Source organism: Naegleria lovaniensis, assembly GCF_003324165.1.
Source record: "Naegleria lovaniensis strain ATCC 30569 chromosome Unknown tig001, whole genome shotgun sequence".
Classification (NCBI taxonomy): domain Eukaryota; phylum Heterolobosea; class Eutetramitea; order Acrasida; family Naegleriidae; genus Naegleria; species Naegleria lovaniensis.
Window position 1 is genome coordinate 735,159 of NW_025407823.1, and position 24,260 is coordinate 759,418.

Below are 24,260 nucleotides of genomic sequence, written 5' to 3' on the forward strand. Positions count from 1 at the left end.
TCCAACTTGGCATTTCAAACGTCAAACATCACATAAAAGAAAAACAATGAATCAGCAACCATGAGAGAAGAATATTCACCACAACTCATGAATGCTGCTCCTAACTGCTGTTATCACAACAGCCTTTCACTCTTCCCTTCCATGACGACGACCGAAACGAACAAGTATTCATTATTCATTCCAAAATCATCCAAAACCTCTCCTCACAGATATTCTTCACTCCACAATAATTATTCTCTCCTCTTGTTCATTATTTCATTTCTTCTTTTATTCTTCTTTTTGTTGAGTTTTATCCAAAATAATGATGATCATCATTCATCATCATCATCCCTATCGGAACGAACTTGTCCATCGTTTTTCTTCATCCATGCAGCAGAATCATCATCCAATTCCTGGTTTTCAAGACTAACGAATACTTCAACATCAACAAACACATGGAGTACCTCTTTCTATGACTTGTTCCAAACTCTCTTGTCCATTCTCGCACAATGTTTCCTCTCTCTCTATGAATATCTACTCGTTGCCTATCAAAATCTCCTCTTACCCTTGTTTCATCAATATCATGGTTTCGGAGCAACCTTATGGTCATTCTCATCATCATTATTGAAAAACATCACTCATCATCATTGGTCATTGGCTCTCTATGCTCTTTCTCTCATGATTGTACTCGCGCTCGTGAAGATGTGTTACTCACTCATTCAACGAAAATACAAGGAACGTGCGAGTGAAAATGAGAAACGTGAAACGATGCGAAAACAACGATTGGCCACTCTCTATGAAATACTTGTGAGTGAGAGACAATATTGTGAATATTTGAAAGTATTGTATGAACAGTATTATTTACCATTGGAGAAGGGAGAGACGTCGTATCAGTTGGAAATTACACGTAGTACTAGTACTCACACTAGTACTGTGAAAACCACAACAACCACGAGTTCATTGAATCATCATAGTAATAATCATAATAGCAATAATAATAATCATCCTAGTGGATCTACAACGATGTCAACAACAACAACCACAACAACCACAACAACTGCATCTTCAAATGGAACGAAAACCAAGTATATGGATTCACAAGAAGAAGAAGAAGGACAAGAATCAAAAACCACAGCAGAGCGTTCCATTATTGATTTCAAATCCATTCACACTCTCAAAGATAGTACCATGGTGCTCATTCCTCCTGAACTTGAAAATATTTACAAATTGAATCAGGAATTGTTAAAATGTTTGGAAAGTGAAATTTTAGGATGGCATGCCAAAGATCGATTTTTATACAATGTCTATCGATATAGCATGAATGTGATTGGAAGTTTATTTAACAAGTCAACAAACAATGCTTCTAGTAGTAGTAATGGTAGCCATAGTGGAAGTGGTAATATTCATGGTGTCAATACGAGTAATGGATCACTTTCGAGTTTATTATTAACATCTTCATCATCATATAGTGAGAGCATTCCAACGAGTCGACCATTACCGATACCACCAGGTACGAGATCACCTGCTCGTCACATCCGTACTGGATCATCATCTTCTGGTGACTTGATGACCAATAATGGTGCTGTTGAAAATTTTGGATATGATTTGAAACAAGTGCGTGAAGATTGCAACATTGCTGAAAAATGTTTCAACAAGTTTATGCACGCATTCACTATGTATGCCTTTTACATTTCAAAATTTAATCAATGTCGAATGAATGTCAATGAATTGAGTAATCAATATCCAGAATTTCAAACAAATTTGAGATTGGCAAAAACTCAGTTGAAACCTGCAAATTCACTGGATTTGGCATCGCTTTCAGTCATGATTCCTCAGAGATTACCTCGTTATGTTCTATTAATGAAACAACTTGCTAAATGCACCAATTTAAACGAGTCACCTCATCAATTTAAAGAAATTGAACAATGTGTGAAAGAATTGGAAAAGATTACATTCAAAGTGAATGCATTTGTGAAGGAATATCAATCACAAATGTTAGTAGTGAACTTGCAAGAAGAGCTCAATAAGAAAGTGCCATTATTTAAGCAAGAACAACAAGATGGACTCATTCCCTATGTGGTTCAACCTTATCGCAAAGTGATTGGATCATTCAAAGTCACACCTTTGGTGATTAACAGTGGAAGTGACAATGACGGATCAGCTTCACCAAGCAGTAATAGTGGTTTGTTGACTCCTCGAACTGGTTCATCCTCTGTGACATCCATTCCATCGATGGAAATTCATGTGTTGAATGATGTCTTGATTGTGGTTGCTTCAAAAACAAAAACCATTCTCAAACCAAAGAATGAAGTCGATTCGAGTGCCGTTGGGAATTTTTTGAAATTATTGACACCTCGTAAGAAGGACAAACATGTCATTTCTTCTCCGTCAGATATTGCGAGGAATGAAATTGTCGATACTAGACATGTCTATGAAATTTACTATTGTGACAATCATAATGTCTCTCTTCATACTTCACAGAAAGTACCACTTTTACCTATTCATAATGCTGTTTCCACTACGACTAGTACCCCTACTTCTAAGAATTCAACACCTTCTTCAAGACGATCATCATCAGCAAGTGATAGCAGTGACGGTGGAGGTGCCACTGGCAATCACAACACTCTAATTTTGGAACTAAGCAAATGTAAATACTATTCTTTCGCTAGTAAGAGTCAAACAAAGAAAGAAGAACAGCAATCAAGACAATTGACCAAGATGATCCATTTAGACAAGACTCACGAAATGACACAACTCTTTGTGCAATGTTTTGAAAAATTAGAACGACCAAATACTGTGTTCAAAATGTCAGAGGATGAGGAAGGAGAGAATTTAATTTCCAATTCCAAATTACTCACTTTATTGACTCCAGAAAATTTAGTATTGACAGCCTTGAACTCGAACAAGTAAAAGGTGTTTACTTTTTCAGCTTATTTCTAAGGGCCTTTGGAATGTACACATTGTCTGACTTGGTAGCAGGAGGTTGAACTTCCTTCTTTTCGCTCGACGATTCTCGTTGCTTCTTGATACGATTCAAAATGTCAAGTTTTGAGAGAGATTTCACTTTGACAGGTTTCATATTAACGAGAGGCTTAACTGGACGTTCATTCTCTTCTTCAATGCCATCCTCTTCAGCATCCTCATTGTCGTCATCAGATTCAACGGCATGGTTATCCTCTTCAGCTTCATCCTCAATAAATTCAGAACCGTTCATCTCTTCAAGGTCATCATCATCTTCACCATCTTCATCTACTTCATCATTCTCATCATCGTCCATGACTTCCTTATCATTAAATTGAGCATATACTTCATCCCAATCCACAACTTCGTCCTCTTCGTCGTGTTGAACCTCTGCATGTTCATCATTCTCATCGTCGTCATCTTCATCATTTTCTTGGTCATTGTTCTTTGAATTTAAACCTTCCTTTGACAATAGCTTCTTCTTCTTTGCATTTTGTTTTTCAATCTTTTTCATTTGCTCCTTTGAAGGTTTGGCCAATTCTTGCATGATAGCTTCTTGTTTGTCTTCAGGAATAATTCCAATACCTTTCAAATCATGCTTAGAATAAACAGCAGATAATTGTTCATCAGTTTTTAACTTGTAGAACAATTGCTTAATATTGTGATTCAACAGTGGATTCTTCTTCTTGTCTTCCAATTCCTTCTTCAAATTCTTCATTTCAGCCTTATCAATATCATCTTCAAATGGAGGAACAATAAACCATGGAATTCTACCTCGTTGCCAATCTTGTACAATCTTTTTGGCCACTGTGTGCAAATCAGGAGATCCACCCTTATTGATTTTTCCTGATCTGTATGCCAATTGTGTTAAAAAGTCATAGTGATCTTTCCATGTCAAGATTTGATAGGTACGTTGAACATATTCTGGTTTCATACGATGCAAAATGACACGAATGACATCAATCAACTCATCGGGTGTCACTGTCTCAACACGTACAACTCCTTTCAGTACATTATCAGCAACTCTGTTCATATATTGATAATGTTCATCTTGCTCTGAGGTGTTATATTGGTTTTTCAATCGGTATTGTTCCTCATTATCTGTGGTGTGAACAACACCAGGACAGTCAATAAGGAAAATTCTTCTCATCAAAGCAACATATTGCCAAACTTTAGTTTCACCAGGAATTGGAGCTGCCTTACAGACCTTCTTTTTTCTCAATGTGTTAATCACACTAGATTTACCAACATTGGGATATCCGATAAGACCCACGCTGATGGAAGGTTTATCACGATGCACCTGAGCATATTGTCTCAATAGTTGGATTAAGGCACCTTTACCGAATGGATTCTGAACACTGGCGTGGAAGGCCAAACAAGGATATTCTTGAGAGAGAATTTTAACCCATCGAACAGTGACCCATGTAGGTACGAGATCACACTTATTGAGAATGAATACCACGTGTTTGTGAGGCTTCTCTTTTTTGAGATATTGCTCAATATGATAGCAACGAGTACCAATTGGATCTCTAGCATCCAACACAATTAATAGAACGTCACTCGAGTCAACGACCTTGTACAATTCGCTCCAAATACGTTTGGAGGTACCACGTTGAGTACATGGGTCATACAATTGAGATCTCACAAACCCGCTCGAAGCTAAAACTGATGAAACATCATGAGAATCTGTACCTTCCTTGTGCAAATAATAGTATTCATTGGGGACATACATTTGCTTCTTGTCCTTGATGGGTTGATATTCTTGTTGTTTCTTTTCTACTTGATGAGATAATTCTGCCAAGTCCGTGAATAAGAGAGTAGGTTTTTTACGTTGAGCTTTTTGTCCAAATGTTTCTTGGAAATTAATTTGTCTCTTGATTTGGAATGTTGAATTTTGATGCAATGCATGAATATTGTCGTTGGATGGAATTAATGTTTCTCCTCCAACATTTGTTGGTTTCACATTATTCGTACTATTGGATGATGCCAATGAAATTGATGAGCTTGCACTGGTATCTTTTGTGTTGGCTTGCAATAACGAAATTGGAACTTTGGAACGTTTCAACAAAATTGTGTAAGGATCATGAATTTTCTTTTCCAAAGCTTGTCGGAACTTGGACATTTCTTGTTGGCCAATAACTCTTGTATTTCCGAACAAGGTTCTATCAGGAGCAACTCGAGCCATTTCTCCCTTTTTGATTTGTTGTGATTTTGGTGTAACATAGCCTTTAATAATTTCGCCATCTTCGTTTCTCTTGACTTTTGATGTATACATGAGAAGACGTTTAATTGTTGAGCGAGAACGAAGCTGAGTAGGTCCTTTACCAATTTTACTCTTATCCACTTTACGATTTTGATCCAATGAGTGGGAGTTAGATTTTCGTTGTTGTTTGGTAGTGTTTTTAGAAAGTACATTGGGTACTTTCACCTTCTTGCTTGATGCTGGCATTTTGTCGGATCAGTCGTTGGTGAAGAGGAAATTTTGAAAAGAGGATAGGATACTGAGACGTGTATCGGAAAGACGAATGAATGATCCGATAAACAAAACCAGAGAGAGCAAAGAAAAAGCTTGTGTCGATATTTTTTTTGAATCTCAAATTTTTTTATTTGCCACAATTCAAAAAACAATATGAAACTGGGGAATTGTGAATAGGAACAGCAATGATATTCGACTCGAATTTACCAAGTTACGAATTACCTGATGCTTGTGTTTGGAAGACGGCGACATGCAGTACTATTTGGATTTTCAATGAGGGAAGGAACAACCATGGAGTGAATCATTCGAAGTGCTAGCACGTCTTGAGATTGTGTGAGAGAAGCTTGTTTGATCATGGAGAAGATATCTTCTTGGCTCAATATTTGAGAATAATTATCAATTGTGTGTGAAACTTTGAGAGTGGTTGAGCACTGAGTGTTGACCTCGTCCTTACGCCATTCATAAACTCTTATCAGCAATTGATAGCTTATATTAACTTCACATTCAATTTTAAAGGTCCGTGTAGATTCCTTATTCTCCTTGCCACTCTTGTTGTCTGAGCCATCTTGACACTGTAAATCAGTTTGAAACAAGGTGATATTGTCCTTCGATAATAATCTTTCACCTGCTAAAAACTTTAAGGATATTTTGTCTTGATTCTTACAGCAAGGAGTTATCATGATGCTGCTTGTACATGGAATGTAGCAGTTTCTTTCTAAAATATTGGTCATATAATTTCCATAAACTTCTATTCCAATAGATATTGGATTAATATCTACAAATGTCGGCAAAGGTATTGCTGACTGTTTTCTAGTGTTGTGAAGCATGCTGGCTTTTTTAGCTGCACCAACTGCGATGACATGTTCGGGTGGAATACTGTCAAGAAGAGCCGTGTTTTGGCATGAAGTATTTGAGCTCTCTGGTGAGCACGAGGGTATATTAAAATAGGCACTCAAAAGTTCCTTAACTTTGGGAATATTACACGATCCTCCCAAAAGTACTATCTTACTAATTTGTGACTTTCCAAGCTTTAAATCACTCAACAATTGCTGTATGGTGTCAACACATGTATTAAATAGTGTTGCGTTCAAATCTTCAAACAATTTGCGAGAAATATCGATGGAAAAGTCAATACTGGGTTCAGTTATCAGAGATTTGATATGAATAGAAGTGTTCTCAGTAAGCGATAAATCGATTTTTGCTTTCTCACATTCATATTTTAAAGTTCGCAATGATCTTGCAGGAATTTTGTATTGGCTATGTGTTTTAAGAAATTCTTCACAAGCATACTTCACAAGGGTGTTATCAAAATCATCACCTCCCTTTTTGGAATGATGATATAATAATATATCACATTTCAATAAACATACCAAAAAACTATCTCCGTCAAATCCTTTCAGCTCAATCTCACCACGCTCATTGATATATTCCACACATACCAGTAAGGCACTACCTCCCAAGCCAAAAGTTAACACATATTCGTTGAAACATGATTTTTCTAAATTATAGGCCAAGCATGCACATTCAGAATCCCTTACAATGTCTAATACAGGTACGCCGTTAAATTCACATGCTTCTCGAAGAGCCTGGTTTTGTGTTTCAGTAAAGTAACATGGCGTGCTTAAAACCGTTCCACGTTCACTGCAATCGTAACCTGACAAAGGTAACATAGCTTGTGTGATATATTTAAAAATAAACGAAGTCAATAGCTCTGGAGCAAACATATCCATTCTACTCTTTACATTGATATATGGTTCATCATTGGGCCCTTCAACAACATTAAAAGGATAGAATCTTGAATTATTCTGTAAAACGGGATCTGAAAATTTGCGGCCAATAATTTTTTTCAAATCCATGACAATATCGTCGATGGAATGCTTTGCCAGTGGCCTTGTAACAAAATTGTTTCCTATTTGAGGAAAATCTACATCCTCTCCGACAAACGAAAGAACACATCCGCTTGTTAACTCCCCAAATTCATTAGGAATTATTTCGTATTTTTGAATGGTGTTTGTTGAAGTATTGTTCAATTCAAAGCCATCATCTGAATCATGATAGACGCAACAACAACAACGAGTAGCTCCAAAATGAATTCCACATGTAGTTGGTTTCAATTTAGCATTTTCTTCATCGACTCGACGATCTTTACCCTCGACGTTATCAAGATCGGATCTTGGCAACATTTTTAATAAAATTTTAAAAAAATATTTATTGTGTGTGTCCACCATCGTCATCGTCAGGATGGAACAAGAAACGAGCCTTCTCACTCAGCTTGAAAATATGTCCCACTATGTGTGGAATAGATTTTCCTTGTATTTTCAAATTGTTTCCTCTTTCATGAAAATTAATTCGCGAAATGATGAAAAAATTCAAGAAATTAAAAAGAAATTACTCATACAGCAAGAAATATTGAATGAGATGAAAGAAAAGCAACAACACGAAACTTCACAAGAAGCTATTGAATTATACAACATTGAAATTGAGAAGATAGAGGAGCGACTAAACAGACAAATGAGTATTTTGCAACAATATGAAGACGAAGTGAGAAACATGCAAGACACTACTCTTGATTTGAGTTGTAAATTTATTTTTCAATTTATTATGATCATCTCAGTGGTAGTAATGCTCTTCTACTTGTATTTCAGTTGGTAAGGCAAAGTCATGCAAAGGAAAGACAGTTTCAAAATCATCAAGATATGGAAAGTTAAACAAAATGGCGCATACCTTGTTATCTCGAACAATGATCAGCTAGACATAGTTCCAAACTGAATCATGTGCTGTGCCAAATACTGTCTGCATTAATGATTGTGACATGTTTCCAATTCCCCGATCGCTTTGAATGGCAATGTTTCAAAACCCAATGGATCACCATCAAAGTGAAATGAACAGTCATTGATTACACAGTCCTATTAAGATTTCAGATGTTTGTGAAACTGCTCAGTTCGAAGATTGGATCTAGTTATTTTCAATGACTTCCTGTAAAAGCATATCAACGTACCTTCCATTTTGGGAAATAGTTGTAAAAAGTGTTTAATATGCCAATGGAAAATTACATGTATTGGTCTAATTTACATTTGTACTATGCTCTATGAGTGCCCAATACTGCATCTATAACTCATCCATATTGAAAAAATTGAACACGAAATAGCTCCTTTCATAACCAACAGCATGCGGTGCAGCAACTATTCCGCAATGGTTTTACATCGATCTCGGTCGTATATTCCGCGTCGACGAACTTCATCAACATTCATAATACCACTACTCATCATATTATTATGCAGCTTACTCATCCAAAACTTTGTGTATTCACAGCAACAACAGCAACAACAAATATCATACCTTCCTCAATGGAAACTCTCACAACCCAACATACAGTCATGCCAAAGTGTGCAAAGTGATGAGAGTGGAGGTAGCTTGTTTCTAGGTGGAAAGTTTACATCAAATATCCAATTTAACAGCCCATCAACAGCTCAGCTTTCCACCACGCTTCAAAGCGAGGCCTATTTATTGAGAGTCACTGCCAATGGAACTGTGAATTGGACGTACCAAATACCCTCAACAGTGATTAACTCACAAATCATACCGAATCTTCAATCGACAGAGGTTGTTTCAATTCGATCATTGCAAGACACTGGCTCTCAATATGTGGCTGTAGGTGTGATTAATAACAATGAAGGATTGTTCATTGTAAAGTTTTCGAGCAATGCAGGTTCTTCCGTAGTTGTCGATTGGACAAAAGTGATTAGAGGGGACTACCTCAATGTTCAAGACGTTACTTTTTCATCAAGCAACATTGTAGTCGTTGGATCTTTTAAAGGAGTAGTTACTGTTTCGGATTCTCTAAAATTGGGTGGTTCTGCAAACGGCAATGGTACGAACACTCCTCCAATTACATCACTACCCGAAAATTTGTATGTTCTTACCTTTGATCCTTCGAGTGGAAATCCTCAGAATGCAATGACAAACGTCATTGATAACACCAATGATGCAAATGTGAAAATCATCCCAAAGAGTGTTTATTTCGATTCTTTTGCGAATGAATGCTATGTGATTGGAACCTTTGTTGCTGCAGTTAATTATAGGATTACATTCAACCGGTCACCAACTGGTGGTAATGATACGAATACTGTTACTATTCAATCTACGGGCTCAGGAAATGACATGTTCGCTTTCAAGTATTCCTTCACCAGTAATGGCGTTTCATGGATTACAACTGTTGGTGGTATTGATGGCAATGAAGATGGAATATCAGTTTACCTTAATAACAACCAATTATTGGTACTTGGAAAAAGTACATCGAAACAAGCCATCACTTTTGACACTCAAAACCGATTCACAAATACAGTTTCGAGTAGTGAGTGGTCATACTTGATTCTCTATACATCGAGCACGGGTGGTGTTTCACAAGTAATCCCAATAGGAAGAGATGACTCTAATGCAGTACTGAGAGCAAATGATTTGATCGTTAAAAATAATGTACTAACGATTGGTGCTTCTTTTAAAGGAAGCGTTACTTTACCTGGAGGTAGTACCATATCTGCCACTTCCATGAATTTGGTCTTTTTACAATTTCCAGCCACATCACTGAATTCTGTTTCTCAATATGTGACGTATGCTTCAAGTCAAGATTCCACCATGAATGGATTTTCTGTTGTGAGAAATCAAGAGATAGATGTCTTCTATGCAGGAGGTTCATTGAACGGAGGAGAAAGTTTTATGACGTACTTGATACCAGTTTATAATTTTACTTTTGAGGTGGATTCCCCAAAGAGTTTACTTGCGTTGGATGCATCTAGTGGTGACATCACAACCACAATCAACTTAAAGCTATTGAACAAGCCTGCCACAATTAACAGTGATCCCAACATGGTTTTTATTTATCCTGGCCGAACTCAATATCCTCTCACAACATCTGACACTCTCTATTCAGTGGCCAACGTAAAAATTACCAAAGACATGGCAAGCGCAGGGAAAGTTGGCGTGGAGGTTTGGAATTTTGCAAATCAATATTTGGCAATTTTTGCAACGTATACCAATTTATCCATTCCTTTTATTTCCAAACAAAGCTTTGACTTGGTAGATCACGCGTCTGTTGTGAATCAACAGAACCTCATTTTAACACAAGTTGTGCTTAATAACCCAAATTTAGATATTCAGAACGTGTACATCAACATTAGCAATGTCATGTCACCTTTACAAAAAGATGCCTCTGGTAAAGTGTTTGCTCCGTTAAGTACGAGTTCCACGACACCAAAAGGCATTCAAAGCGTGAATATGGCCTTACAACAAGGCCCGAATTCATACGTGAACATGTCCCTCAATGCCATCAATGTCTACTTTTTTGATCCAACCAATAGTCCTCTCATTCTTTCTCCCATACAAACCACAACAGTCTTGGTCTATAACAATAGTGAAAATAACGTTGGAAAATTTTGGAATTTCACACTTGATTTTGGAAACGAATTGAATAATCCTGTGATTTTGCAAAGCTATGTGAGCCCTAACAAGCTGTGCTGTCGTTACAATGGAGCAGTGTATCCGGTTTCAATTACCAAACCTACCTCTATTTTTACATGCTCTGTTCCAATAAGTAATGCTGAGGTTGCCAATTTGAGGTTGAATTTATGTTATCAGTTCAATGCAACCTATGCATTTGATATCTCTACTCAAGTGCAAAGTAATATTATAACATTCGAGAAGAAACAGCTGGTATTTGCCAATTCAGTACCTTCTAGCTTGAATTTGGACGTAATTGATAAGCAATACTCGTCACAACCCACCTTCCCATTCACGAACTTGTTCCTTGACGAATGGAGCAGAATTAATCGTAATAACCTTCCTTTTGTTCAGTTAGATTTAAAAATTCAACAACAATATCCACAAACTAACTTGGTTTACAACCCAATTTCGAGTATTGCCACAGGAACCTTTCAACTGTCATCGGTGAATATGCCTAACATTCCTACTAACAATGTAGTTGCGCCATTTACAAATGTGACTCTCTCGTTGACTTTCAATAAGACTACTGAGCTCACAAATAACATTACCATCTATTACTTGAGATATAATGAATTTGCGGGATTTCAAAACTTTTTAGCTGCCAACGGAAGTATCTCTGTGGTCATGAACATGAAATATGAAATTCCAACCTCATTCCTACCTTTTATTTTCTGTATTTTTAACAATAGAAACTTAGATTTGGTTCCCGTCACCAAGATCAACAACAATAATTTGACAGAATTCACATGTCACTACAACAATCCTGAGCCCTTACAAAACTCAACCATTCAACTGGTATTGAGCTACAACAAAATGCCAACAGGCGGCAAAGCGCTCACAGACAATGTATCCCTTCGTGGTAGTGTTGGTGGGCTACCTCGTGTTCAATTTCTCATTGACCAAACCGTCAGTGTGGCTGGAATTAATCAAGTGATCATGGCACGAATTACAACACCAAGTCCTCAATTAATTACCCTACTTACGAACAATATTTGGGTTGATTTGAATGGTGTGAAATACTTTGCAAGGCCTGACCAATTGACAGATGGTTTGTTTTACATTCCATTAATTTCCAATAGCGTTGGATGGAAGGATCTTACGATCTACACCAATGTCAACAGTGGAAAATTTGAATTATTGGGAACACAACCCCTCAAAATATTTTTCTTCGATCCACTAGCTCAAATTCAAGCAAGTTATAGTAATGGTTCTACCGTAGTTTATTCACCACAGCAGCCTACACTGCCAAGTTTCGATGTTACTATTCAAGGTTTTGAAATTCCCTATTCACAGATATTTCCACGGACTGTTTATTGTAATGTATTCGGAGCGAATTATCCAGCAGTATTTTCGAGCAATACCTCACTCAAATGTACTGGAATTTCACTATTGAAAGAAGGAGATGTGGATATTTACTTGACATATGGAGTGAACACCACATTCTCTGTAAACATTTCCAAGAGAACATCTTTATCAATAATTTCTAAAAAGAGTATTACTTTTGGAGGTAACGAATTTGAGTATTCTGCCCTAAAAGTGAACAATCAGTCAGATACTAACTCAGTGATTGTGCAATCTATTCCGTGGAATATTTCTGTTTACAACTTTGCTGTTGCTATGGAAGAATCCTTATTCAAGACCTTCCCAACGCTTGAGTCTGCAGATAATTTTAACATCAAGATCAGAGATGGTGACACTGCACTGCAATATTTCAACTCACCCTTAATCATCAAAACAACAAAACTTTCTCGCCCTCTTATATATGGTCAGGTGAATTTACCCCTCAACAGAAATTTATTGAGGCTGAACGTGTCATTGGTATTGAAGAATGCTCCTTATGATGATTTGAGTGTAGCTCCTCTTTCCATTGTTCTCTTCAGACAATCCTTTTTGAGTTGCCAATCACAGAGAGTGATATCAAGCGGTGCCTTACTGGTGAATACTCAAAAACCATTCTCTCAACCAAGTGGAATTGTTTCATCAACAGAACAATTGTTATTGGACAGATTGTATTGTCAATTCTATGATGAAGGAAATTTGAATCTGCTATTGGTTAGAGCAACAAGCATGAATGGCGCTACCAGTGCACTCACTTGCTCAGCACCATCCATTGACTGGAATTCTACATTAAGAAAGTTTGCTCGAATCGTTTTGAACGCCAGTCCTGATACTGTGACCTCGGTCGTTGCAAGCACACTGGTCATTAATAACTCAACTACAGATGCACAGGTATATCCAATGTATTGTAATACGATTCCACATTATACTACATCCACTGTGTGTTCAGGAAGAGGTGTTTGCATTCAAACAAATACCTGTAGTTGCCAAAAGAATTATTTGGGAGATAATTGTGAGAAAACTACCTGTTTTGGAGTGCTCTCCACAGATCCATTGAGCTGTAGTGGCCAGGGACAATGTACACTCTTTAATACCTGTGTGTGTAGAGATGGCAGTTATGGAACCATGTGTGAAAATCAAATATTATTTGCCTCCAAAGATAAGACTATCTTGACCAGCAATAGGAATTTGGCCAATACTCTTTCCCATGCTCAATTTTATTCCTATGTTGTCAATTCAGGTTCAGAGGTGACCAAGTTGCCATGCAACGATATCTTCCCCACAACTTCATTGCCTCTGATCGGTGAATCCAGTTGTTTCATAAACCAACAAAAAGACTTCATACTCTACACACCTAACACTTGGATCAAGAATGATACCGTAATTCCAGCATTTAACAATGTGAGATACTATGTGTTGGATCCAGATGGTGTGCCCAAACTCGATTCTGAAACCAATATTGTAACCTCTACTGCTGTTCTCACCCCCACAAGCGCTTCATTCCCTGTAGTGTTGCAAGCTACCTCAAAGAATTTATCTCCACTCTCTACTTTGGAATATAGATGGTCTGCTGATCAAAATACTGAGCTCTCTAATTTCCTTTCTGCGTACACAAACCAAATGATTGTGAAGATTCCAGTAACCAAATTGAACAGAAGATTGAGAAGTTTAAGACAACAACTTTCAGCAATTCCATTCACATTGAATGTGATAGACCTCACATTTAACACTTCAACAACAGTGAAAATGCCTTATCAACCACAATTAAGCACTTCCTCAAGCCCTACTTCTGTCTTGGTATATGGAAAGAATCAAATTACTTGCTCTCTGATGGACACATGTTTTGTTGAATTGAACGAGGCACCCCTAAAAAGTTCAATTATTGACTACTCTGTTGAAGGAGCTAACAACAATTTGAAGTTCAACACTTCTTTTCAACACTCGTTCAAAGCATCTAGAATATTTAGTAGATCTCGAAATGATATTCAAAATAATGATGCTCACTGTATCATCGCCTCCTCTCAACGAAGTTCAAGCAACACCAAGACTGCCATTTGTGTTCGATTCTTCTCACCACGACCAACAGAGTACTATGTGGAATCCAAACGAGATGGACTTTCCAACAAGTACGCTTTAAGATTGGTAAGATTTAATCCTATCACACAAACAGTGGAATATCCAACTTTGGATTCTACAAGTAGTATATTATGGAAATGTTTCTACAGTACAGATAATGTGAATCGTCAAAGTTGTGACTCTCTCTTGCAGAGAAATACTGTCGACAATGTTGTGTATGGGTTGTCAGGATCCTCAGAGCTCACCAATGCTGTAATTCAGTTGAGTGCCTCAATCAATGGAACGAATGCAAATGGTGTAAAATTCTCGAACACTAATTCGATACATGTTGAATTATTGAGTGTTGTTCCTCATATTGTAGGATTTGGATACGGCAAAGGTTTGCCATTAACTGCTGCAGTGACAAGTTTCAAACCCATTTCAAGTATTAGTTTTAGCATTTGGAAAAATGGCACGTCTAAAGTTGTGAACAACAAGCTTTTTACAACTAACTACCAATCACCAGACATGAAGTTTATTTCATCTGTGCTTGACATTTCACAACTCAACACTGGAGCGAGATATACCATTAGATTTGAAGCCAAGACTTCTGACCAGCAAGTTGCGTTTGTTGAAAGACAATTTTCAATGCAATTGGAGCCTCCAACTCCACGATGTGGCATTTCTCCAAAAGAAGGTATTGCATTTGAAACTGAGTTCACAATTTCTTGCTTCTCTGACTCTTCCTATGAAGATGGTAACATAGCTCAATATGGATTTTACCTTTCCAATGATACCTCTGAGATTGCACTCTCCGTCTCAACCAAGAAATCGTTTTTCACAAGACTTCCTTACATGGAAAATCCAAAGTTGAAAATTGTCATTCGGGATGTATGGAATGGTTTTACAACAATGACGCTGCCTGTCAAATTAACAAATCCACTCGAAAAGAGTACACCTGATGCGTTGATCAGCAGCCTTCTCAATGAAGACGCCTCGCAACAATCCATTGGTTTGGATATTGAAAACTCATATTATGCTGCGGCAAGCTCACTTCCAGACATCTCTAAATATTCTCAGGTATTCCTTCCAAAATTGAGCGCCTTTGTACAACATGCAAAAGAAAGTGAAATTTATTCTATGGACAAAGTGTTAAAGATGGTTGACTCAATAATTTCATCTTCTAAGAATGTTCTATCAGATTCCAGCAATGTTGATTACTTGTTGAACATTTTAGATAATGCTCTGAGCGTACGTGTGCTTCGAAATTCACACAGTACAAGTTCCGACTATGTTAAGGATTCTGAAATTTCCACTATTTCAAAACTACTGGATTTACTGTTGCCTTTAGTAAGCCCAAAAATTCAATACCAATTCCTGATCAAGTATAAACAAGGCCTATTTAAGGAAAGCCTGAGTGATGAACTTTGGAGAAATCCATTGTTAGTTTCCACTCGTACTTTATTGCCCTCAATGACAAGTACCACCTCTCGCTTTAACAATTACTTGGTATTGAAGAATAACTTGTATGGAGACGAAGCCTTCAAGAATTCTAGCTATTTATCAATTCCATCCGAAGGTATTAATATTAACTTGGCTTCTCTTTTTGACACCAACACAAATACCTCGTCATTCAGTTTATATGAAGTTGAATTGATATTACAAAAACAAACGACCAAGACTAGATCATTACTGTTGGCTTCTCTAACCACTGCTCAAATTCTTCACTTCAATGTTAGAAAGAATGGTCAGGGACCTGTTTCGATACTGAATAGCAATGCACCATTAGTGAATATCACGTTTGACATTGCACTTTCTACCTTGCCAACCAATTATAGACCTCAATGCAAATTATTTTCGTCCTACGATCAAGTACAATCCAACCAAGATCAAAATTTAACAACTTTACATGTAGCTGGCACTAATCAAGTGACATGCTCCATTAAGATATCCGATTTAGGCTCAGGAAGTATCTATGTCACCAGTATTCCGCTAAATATTCCACAACCACCTCCACCCAGTTTGAGCGGTGACAACACCTTATTGATCGTTATTTTGTGTACCGTATTGGCAGGCTCTTGTGTGATTGGAGTCTGTATGCTGATCATGTGCATATTTGGTGTGAGAATTGTCTTGAAACGAAGAAGAGAAAATGCCACTGGCAGAGGAGCAAGTGCTGTTTCATCACCCACTGGATATGCGTACAAACCAGCAATGCAAACCTCCCCAACCACAGTCTCAGATCAAACCACTACTTCCTCTTCAGATGATAAGATTGAGGTTGATACTAGCTCAACAGAGAATCACAACGATCGAACTGTGGTTCATTATGGAACCTCTGCTCAAGAAAAACCACACCATTTACACTCCCTCCTTAATGGACAGTATCAATTATTGGAATACATCTCAGGAGACGAGTTTGAAAATATATACAAGGCAAACGATTTGGTGAATAATCAAATTGTTGCTATTAAGAGAGTGAACTTTATTACATTCGATGAATCAAATTCCGCAAGAGAATATTCCAACTTATCAAAAGTGAATCACCCTCATGTGACGCGTTTGTATGAAACATTTATTGATACGGATGACAAGGCAATTTGTATGGTATTAGATTATTGTCCTTTTGGAGATTTAAAACGATTATTGGAATCTAGAAGAGAAAATGGATCTCGTTTCGAACAATGGGAAGTTGTGGAAATTCTAAAACAAATTTCACAAGCGCTGGCTTGCATTCATGATCAACATAATTTATGCCACACAGCTGTCAAGTTATCAAATATTTTTATTAAGGAAATTTCACATGAGAAAATGATTGTATGTTTAGGAGAATTTGGAAATTCAAGATCGCGTCACTCTTTGAACCTTACTCTTGCCAAATCTCCAGAGGACCCAGAAAGCTTCAAACCTTCATCTTCCTTAAATGACCGATTTGGAAATTTCGCAACAGCATTCAGACAATCTACAAGTTCCTACTCGGATACATTCACATCAACTGACATTTTCGATTTTGGTGTTTGCCTTTATCAATTACTCACGATGGACACTTCCTTGAATATTGTAAAACTACATGAGGAAGCAGAATATGAAAGCGAATTCTTCAAAACATTGAAATCGATCATTGAAAAGCAAGGCTTTGAATATGATCATGAATTGATTGCGATTGTACTCTCCATGTTGGCGTTGGATGTTAAAAAGAGACCAACAGCATCAAAAGTCATTCAAATGGTTGACAATGCTCAAATCGGCAAGAGTATGACTTTGTAGTTCAAATCAGATTAATAAACATAAGTGATAGATTTTCAAGAATGTTGGTACATGAGTTGAATATAGTGACAGTAGGTGTAACTTTACAAGTAAATTTACTTCGCAATGGTCTTGACAAAGAGCTGTTTTTTGACAGGGCGTTGCAATTTCTTTTTTGCTGTTCGTTTTGCTTTCTGTTCTTCTGCAACAGCGTTGGAACTCATGTCTATCGGTGTTGGAAAATATTCAGGAGTTTGGGTTGAATCAATGGTGCTATTCCCTTGATTTAAGGTTGATTCGGCCTGCTGATTTGGTATTTGTGATGTCGAGACACTTGAATGCTTCGTCTTCTTCTTTTTGGATTTCTTTAATCGTTCCTTGCTTTTTTCCTGGCTACTACTCTTACTGAATGTTACTTCAGATGTAGTCTCATTCAAATTTTGGTTTGTTACCTCCTTGATCTGAATTGGAGTTGTCTCCTCACTGACCTCAATTCCTGTACTACTTTCAATTGGCGTTACTACTTCTACGTCACCCGACGACCCATGTTGTTCCTGTTTACAACGAGAATGCAGCTGCCTAAGGTCATGGTAATCTTGTTCTACCTTACCAAACAGGTCATAAACTCTCTCAAGTTCACATTCTTTTTTTTCAAGTTCTTTTTCAAGTGTTACTATTTGATCATTCCGTTCCTGAATGTCTTTTTGAGAACTTTCTAACCCTTGTTGCAACTCGGAAATCTCACTACTTTGTTGTTTACATGTTTCTTTTAACTTATTTAAATTTGTTGTGCAAGATTTCAATTCTTCTTTGATGAAATTGAGCTCTTTCGTTTGATGCTCATAGGTGTTTTTGTTGTCCTCCAACTCCACAGTTAGTGTTGTGATCTTTTGAGCTTGTATCTCATTGGTTTTAATAGAATCCTCACATTCCTTTGTTTTGAGAGCTAACAATTTGTGCCCTTCCTTAATTTTCTCTGTCAGTTCTTTCTTTTCTTGTTCTAATTTTTCTTTGATTCTGGATAACTCTTTCAATTGAGAGGTAGTAAAATCTCGGTCTTTCTCTATCTGCTTGAGTTGAGCTCGCGCCTTTTCACACTCTTCTTGGTATTGTTTCACCTTGTTTTTTTCCAAGGTCAAGCTACCATCTAACTTTTTTATCATTTCATTCTTCTCTTCCAGTTGAATCTTATTGGTTTTCTTCAGCTTCTCAAGAGCCTCGTGTAGCTGTGTAGCATGCTCTTTCATAATAAGTTGTTCTCTATTGATGAGAATATTATTGTTGTCAAGTTGTTCGCTTAACTGATATTTACATGTTGACAACTTGCTTTCAAGAGTGGCCTTTTCATTTTCAAGTTGGACTTTTTCTGTAGTTAATTGTTGAATTTGGACTGCTTGCTCAATTTGTTTAGTGGTCAGGTCGCACACTTTAGAGTTCGAGAGGCTTAGCTCTGCTTCCAAATTTGTGTAGCGTTCCTCTTGGTTTTTCTTGTCTTCGATGGTCCTTTTGTAGATCCATTCAAAAGTTAAAAAGAATAAAAGAGCAACGACCGCTAATTTCCAAATTTCAGCAAGAGGGTCAACGTTGTTTTCAACCTTAACATGAATCTCCATTGATTTTGGATTGAATTCAATTTTAAGGGAATGAATCAAGGCAAGTGCTTCCTCTTGATGATCTAGACCTAGTTTCCTCACAAGCGAGTACCAAATAAATTTTTCTATCATCTTGGAAGGAATCGATTTTGCAAAAGACAAGACTTTTCTCTGAATGCTCAATTCCAAAATATGGAATTTGCACAATTTGGTGTTGTTTTGATGAAAATTGGAGCAAAATTCGTGAACTTGTTCTTCTCCATTAATAAAAAGCTGCTTGGATTCGTTTTTGGAAATGAAAACGGATATCGAGGCTGGATCCAGTAACAAATTCTTGCAATGATTTTCCAAACTTTTCTTGATCTGATGATTAAGGAGTGTATCTAGCTTGGTAATTGCTTCTTCATACGAAAAGGATGCATCAACCTCATCATCATCGCTCGTCGTACACTTCCTCTCCCTCAAACACTTCACCTTAAACTCATTCATGGTACGTTCAAAATAATAATTCTTAACCAACTGATGATAACATTCGGTATCAAGCCTTTCAAAATCTATCACGTTCCGAAGCCATTTCTCTCGTGTGTTATTCTCTTTATGATGCTCCGAGCACCATCCATGCATCACACATAAACCTACACATAAACTCAATACCCATAACCTCATCCATGTGATGCATTTTTTAAAAGGTTTCATGAAAATAATTCTCATGAAGGTTTTTTGTCTATTAAGGTTTTTTTAACATTGAGATTGCGTTGTTGTCTCACGAATCATACAGAGCATTCCTTTTATGTCGTCCAATATATCTATAAATATTTTAGAAATCATTATCTAAATCATTATCGGATATGTCTTTGAGTATATTCTCGTACAGAAAGTTTAACTCGGTGTTTTCAAGATGTTGTGGTCGATTAATACATCATTGAAGACACTTAAAACTACTCTACTCCTATTATTGTTGATGGGAAGCTTTGAATAGACCTCTCTCATCCATCTCTTCGGGTGCTTCTTGTTCCTCTTCAGTCACATCCAAACCAAAATCTTCATCATCGGATTGTTCAATTCGATTATCAAAAACATCTTCATTGTTATGTATTTCGTATTGATTTCTATTATTTTCAATGTCTTGTTCTATGGATCCCTCACTGGCGCTCATATCATTAATGAGTTGATTGTATCGATATCTCATTCGATTGGGATTGAATAATGCTTGTAAACGAGAGGAATGTTTGTAAACGAGTAGAATGGTGAACATGAACAAGACCAAGAAGAATAAAAGTAGAATGAAAATAGCCCATCCACTCATGGCCGTTGGACATTCTCTCTGAATAGGATCTAACTTGGAACTCACACCTCCAACACATGTATTTCCAGGAAGACGGGCAAACCCTCTCGATTCATTGTAATACCTCTCAGTTTGACATGAGGAGAGTGATGGGCTTTTTGATTCTTCTTCGAGTTGTGCGGAAAGTGCAGTGCAAGTGAAGGTGGTCTTGTCTTGTGACAGCAATTTCTTGTCATAACCATAATCACAGTCATAGTCTGCATAGGTACATTCACAATTCTTGATTTTGATTGGCTTATCTTCGGTGAGTTGAGGATTAAAACATTTGGCACTTCGTTTTCTTCGTGTATATTCTACAACTCGTCCCAAGAAGCAATTATTCGAGTAACTGTGAGGTTTAAAGTATTCATAGTCACTATTCTGATCATATGGATTGTTAATTCCATTACATTCACGTTCCTGAACTTGAGAAAAATCAACTCGAATGAGAATGTCTCCCGTAGTATCTCCAGATCCATGAATAATCATATATTTGGCCAAGGGATCATGTTTTTCATTGACATATAATTTGCTAATATGATATGGACTATTGGCTCGATCTGTAAAATTTGCAGAAATCCACGTCTCTGCTTCATCGAGAGTATATCTAATTTCCACAGTAGGTTGATTATTTTTCACAGTGACTAAAACTCCTCCATGATTTAAAATTTCATACAAGTATGATCCTTTAGCAATTTCAAACCATGTCAAACCACCATCTCTACTCATGTAGGTATTTACAATTTTGGAGTCTAAATATTGTCCAACATTTCCATTGGCTAGAATGATACCTACTGCATCTTTGTGAGATTGGATTTTGACATAATTGGAAGAGGAGGAAGCGGTGAAGCCATGAATGTTGAGATGGCAATTGGAGCATTGAATGGGCTTTCCTTGAGCATCTACTTTTGGTGGTTGTATATAGTGCCATGTCATTTTGTCAAATGTAATGAGTGATTTGGTCTTGCATTTGTTTGTACAATCCTCATAACCATTGCAGCTGTTGCAGTCGTAAATGTCAACACTTGACATGTCATCGGTATGAATTTGATTAGCCAAATAGACACCTTCCAGAGATTTCACTTTTGTAAAATCTGCATGACCTCCTTCTTTTCTATTATTCCACAGAGATTCCTTATATTTCACTCCTCGTGAATCGGAAAGGAAGACTTTTCCAAATCTAGGTGAATATTGAGAGGAGGACGATGAGGATGCCACAACTTGTTCTTGTTGAACATTGATGAACACTGCTCCTTCACTACCATCTAGAATGACAAATGACTTTTCAAGAACACCATTTCTGTTGGTTATTCGCACTCGATTGAAGCTGTGACCATTGTCGGAACTGACATAGAGTTTGGCAACATATTCAGATTGTCCATTCGCCGTCACTGGTGCCTCCGTAGTGGCTACAAATAAAAATTGCCCATACATCATAAAATCTCTTGGATGAATAATAATTTCATTATCCTCTTCATTTCTATTACGAGAATCCATACTAAAGAAGTAACTCGTACCATCTTCATTTTCTTTAATTCCGAATAGAAGAGTGTCACTGTACATTCTTGATTCCTTGTTGGCAAACGAAATGGATTTCACACCAGATTTTAACTTGAAAAAATTTGAACCCAAATTATAGCTAATATATAAATTATGATCACTCATCAAAACGAGAAGAGTATCATGAATAGTAGGATGGAAAATATATTTCAAAACAGCATGTTGTTGATATCTATTCTTTGCAGAGCTGTTGGATTCTTCATCGAGTGTACTTTTCGGTAAATATCTCTGAACACAACTCAATTTATCAATTTCCTGAGGACCTGTGAGAGAATTTAAATTGGTACAAATAAATTGTGAATTCTTCTTGCTTGATAGCAAGACAAACATGTTGGTATCGGTTGGATGTTTCACCACACTGTCAATACACTTGTACTCTTCACAGGTTTTGAGTAATTGATTCAAATTGTAAAAGTTGACACCTTGATCGACACTCACATAACTGAATTTATCACTGGTTTGAACCACAATAAGATTTTTGCCAATATATTGAAGACTTGAAATTCTTCCATCGATGGGATTTAACTTGAAGGTCGGAAGGGATGCTGCACTCACCATAACATGGAGAGAAAATAATTCCGTGATCACCATGACGATGATGACGAAGAGAATGAAAATAAATGTCGAAGAGAATAATTTAGAGGGGACTACCCTACGAAAAGAGGCATAATTATGTGTGTGGATAGTGTTATTATTGATTGGCAACGAGTAGGAGCCATTGACAACTCTTTGAGGCATCGTGGTTGTTGTCATATTTTTTGTTTGAAGGTTTCTTTGTGTGTTGATGCGTGGCACTTGATGTTTTTGAAAAATCATTATCGTAATGATGGGGTAGTGCTGTTACAGTAATCGAATGGTAACCGAATCAGCATCATCATGAAATGTTCTTCATGACCAACACATAAGGGCCATGATCAAGTTATGAGTTATTGCTACACACACGTGTGTGAAACGCGATCAATCAAATTGTGAAATTTTTAAATAATTTTAAATTCATTATTGAAAACAAATCGCACAACAAGAATGATGATCAACGCTACTCTCCCCACAGAGACCGTGGGCAATAACCAATCGCAACAAGAACAACAACCTCTAGACACCAAGGCAAGCGAGACCAATAACAACAACAACAACGGAACTAGTGTTATGAATGATCATCATACGAGCACGTCTACTTCATTCACCAACAACAATGGTCTTATTTCTGCAACAACTAGTAGTGGATCATCAACACCAAGAAGGTTGCTTATTAAAGACACGCTGCTCTCATCCAGCGATGGCTTCTCATCTCTCATGAATAATAAGAGAAGAATCAGGAAGCGAAAGGAACATCCATCCGAAGCCGTGAGCAACAACTCTGACCACAATGATCATCATCAAACTAACAACAATCATCATCACGTGCACGTCGACAAAAACTCAACCACACACCACCAACAACTCACCAAACGAACCAAATCCTCACTGCCATCATCAGCAAAACCCATTGAGTATGCGAGTAATTCAGCCTTTCTTCTTTCCAACATTTTGCAAGCCTCTTCTCTATTCTCATGTAGTTACAACAACACAACTCTAAGCTATGATCCTAACGCAGTGCTCGAGTGTCCATGGAAGATAAAGGGAAACGAGAATAGCAATTCGGGCGAGTCATCATTGTGTCTTGCTCTTGAGGAACCAGCTAAACTTGAAAACAGATTGAAACGTTTACTTGTTGCAACAACAAGATCTAGGGTTTCCTCATCATCCTCAACACCGTCATCCAAATATACACTGCAAATTGATCCTTACTGTACACTCATGCTCACGGGAGGAAGAATTTATGCAGAGAATTTGGATCATCCTTTCGCAGGTGATTCAAACAACAACTTGTTGACTCATCAAGCCTTCAATGTACTCATTCACGGGTTGCAAGATGAACAATTTGTCATCCTCCAACTGCACACTCATCTCTTGTTCAGCAATGTATTTGTTGTCTACTCGAGATTTGGTAATCTCGGATCCAGTGGTAAAACATACTCTCGTTTATTCGACAACGCACATCACGCCAAACAATTCTTTGCTAATTCCCTTCAATCTCTTCTGGGGTTAGACTTGGATGATGAGGAGAACAACGGAACGATGAGCAGCAACATGGATCTATCGGTGGTGGGATCTTGTAGCAAAGTTTGTTATCAAGTGCCCCGAATTCCATTGTCGATGCATCTCCAACAATAAAAAATTAAATTCGAGA

General features: G+C 37.3%; 7 protein-coding genes across 7 annotated transcripts; 3 read left to right on the forward strand and 4 right to left on the reverse strand.

Annotated features, from left to right (window-relative positions):
* Nucleotides 1-60: 60 nt before the first annotated feature.
* Nucleotides 61-2,889, forward strand: C9374_003903 (uncharacterized protein; the record flags this gene model as incomplete). The annotated part of the gene is made up of 1 exon (XM_044693483.1): nucleotides 61-2,889. The coding sequence occupies one exon, from the start codon at nucleotides 61-63 to the stop codon at nucleotides 2,887-2,889; it is 2,829 nt and encodes a 942-aa protein (XP_044556033.1).
* Nucleotides 2,890-2,896: 7 nt separating this feature from the next.
* Nucleotides 2,897-5,389, reverse strand: C9374_003904 (uncharacterized protein; the record flags this gene model as incomplete). The annotated part of the gene is made up of 1 exon (XM_044693484.1): nucleotides 2,897-5,389. One exon carries the CDS (start codon nucleotides 5,387-5,389, stop codon nucleotides 2,897-2,899), a length of 2,493 nt encoding a protein of 830 aa, XP_044556034.1.
* Nucleotides 5,390-5,634: 245 nt separating this feature from the next.
* Nucleotides 5,635-7,599, reverse strand: C9374_003905 (uncharacterized protein; the record flags this gene model as incomplete). The annotated part of the gene is made up of 2 exons (XM_044693485.1): nucleotides 5,635-6,738; nucleotides 6,787-7,599. 2 exons carry the CDS (start codon nucleotides 7,597-7,599, stop codon nucleotides 5,635-5,637), a joined length of 1,917 nt encoding a protein of 638 aa, XP_044556035.1.
* Nucleotides 7,600-7,696: 97 nt separating this feature from the next.
* On the forward strand, nucleotides 7,697-17,575 carry C9374_003906 (uncharacterized protein; the record flags this gene model as incomplete). Its single annotated transcript, XM_044693486.1, has 2 exons — nucleotides 7,697-8,064; nucleotides 8,698-17,575. The coding sequence occupies 2 exons, from the start codon at nucleotides 7,697-7,699 to the stop codon at nucleotides 17,573-17,575; spliced, it is 9,246 nt and encodes a 3,081-aa protein (XP_044556036.1).
* A 95-nt stretch (nucleotides 17,576-17,670) lies between these two features.
* On the reverse strand, nucleotides 17,671-19,825 carry C9374_003907 (uncharacterized protein; the record flags this gene model as incomplete). Its single annotated transcript, XM_044693487.1, has 2 exons — nucleotides 17,671-19,700; nucleotides 19,786-19,825. 2 exons carry the CDS (start codon nucleotides 19,823-19,825, stop codon nucleotides 17,671-17,673), a joined length of 2,070 nt encoding a protein of 689 aa, XP_044556037.1.
* A 273-nt stretch (nucleotides 19,826-20,098) lies between these two features.
* C9374_003908 (uncharacterized protein) lies at nucleotides 20,099-22,621 on the reverse strand (the record flags this gene model as incomplete). The annotated part of the gene is made up of 1 exon (XM_044693488.1): nucleotides 20,099-22,621. The coding sequence occupies one exon, from the start codon at nucleotides 22,619-22,621 to the stop codon at nucleotides 20,099-20,101; it is 2,523 nt and encodes an 840-aa protein (XP_044556038.1).
* A 432-nt stretch (nucleotides 22,622-23,053) lies between these two features.
* C9374_003909 (uncharacterized protein) lies at nucleotides 23,054-24,244 on the forward strand (the record flags this gene model as incomplete). The annotated part of the gene is made up of 1 exon (XM_044693489.1): nucleotides 23,054-24,244. One exon carries the CDS (start codon nucleotides 23,054-23,056, stop codon nucleotides 24,242-24,244), a length of 1,191 nt encoding a protein of 396 aa, XP_044556039.1.
* Nucleotides 24,245-24,260: the final 16 nt, after the last annotated feature.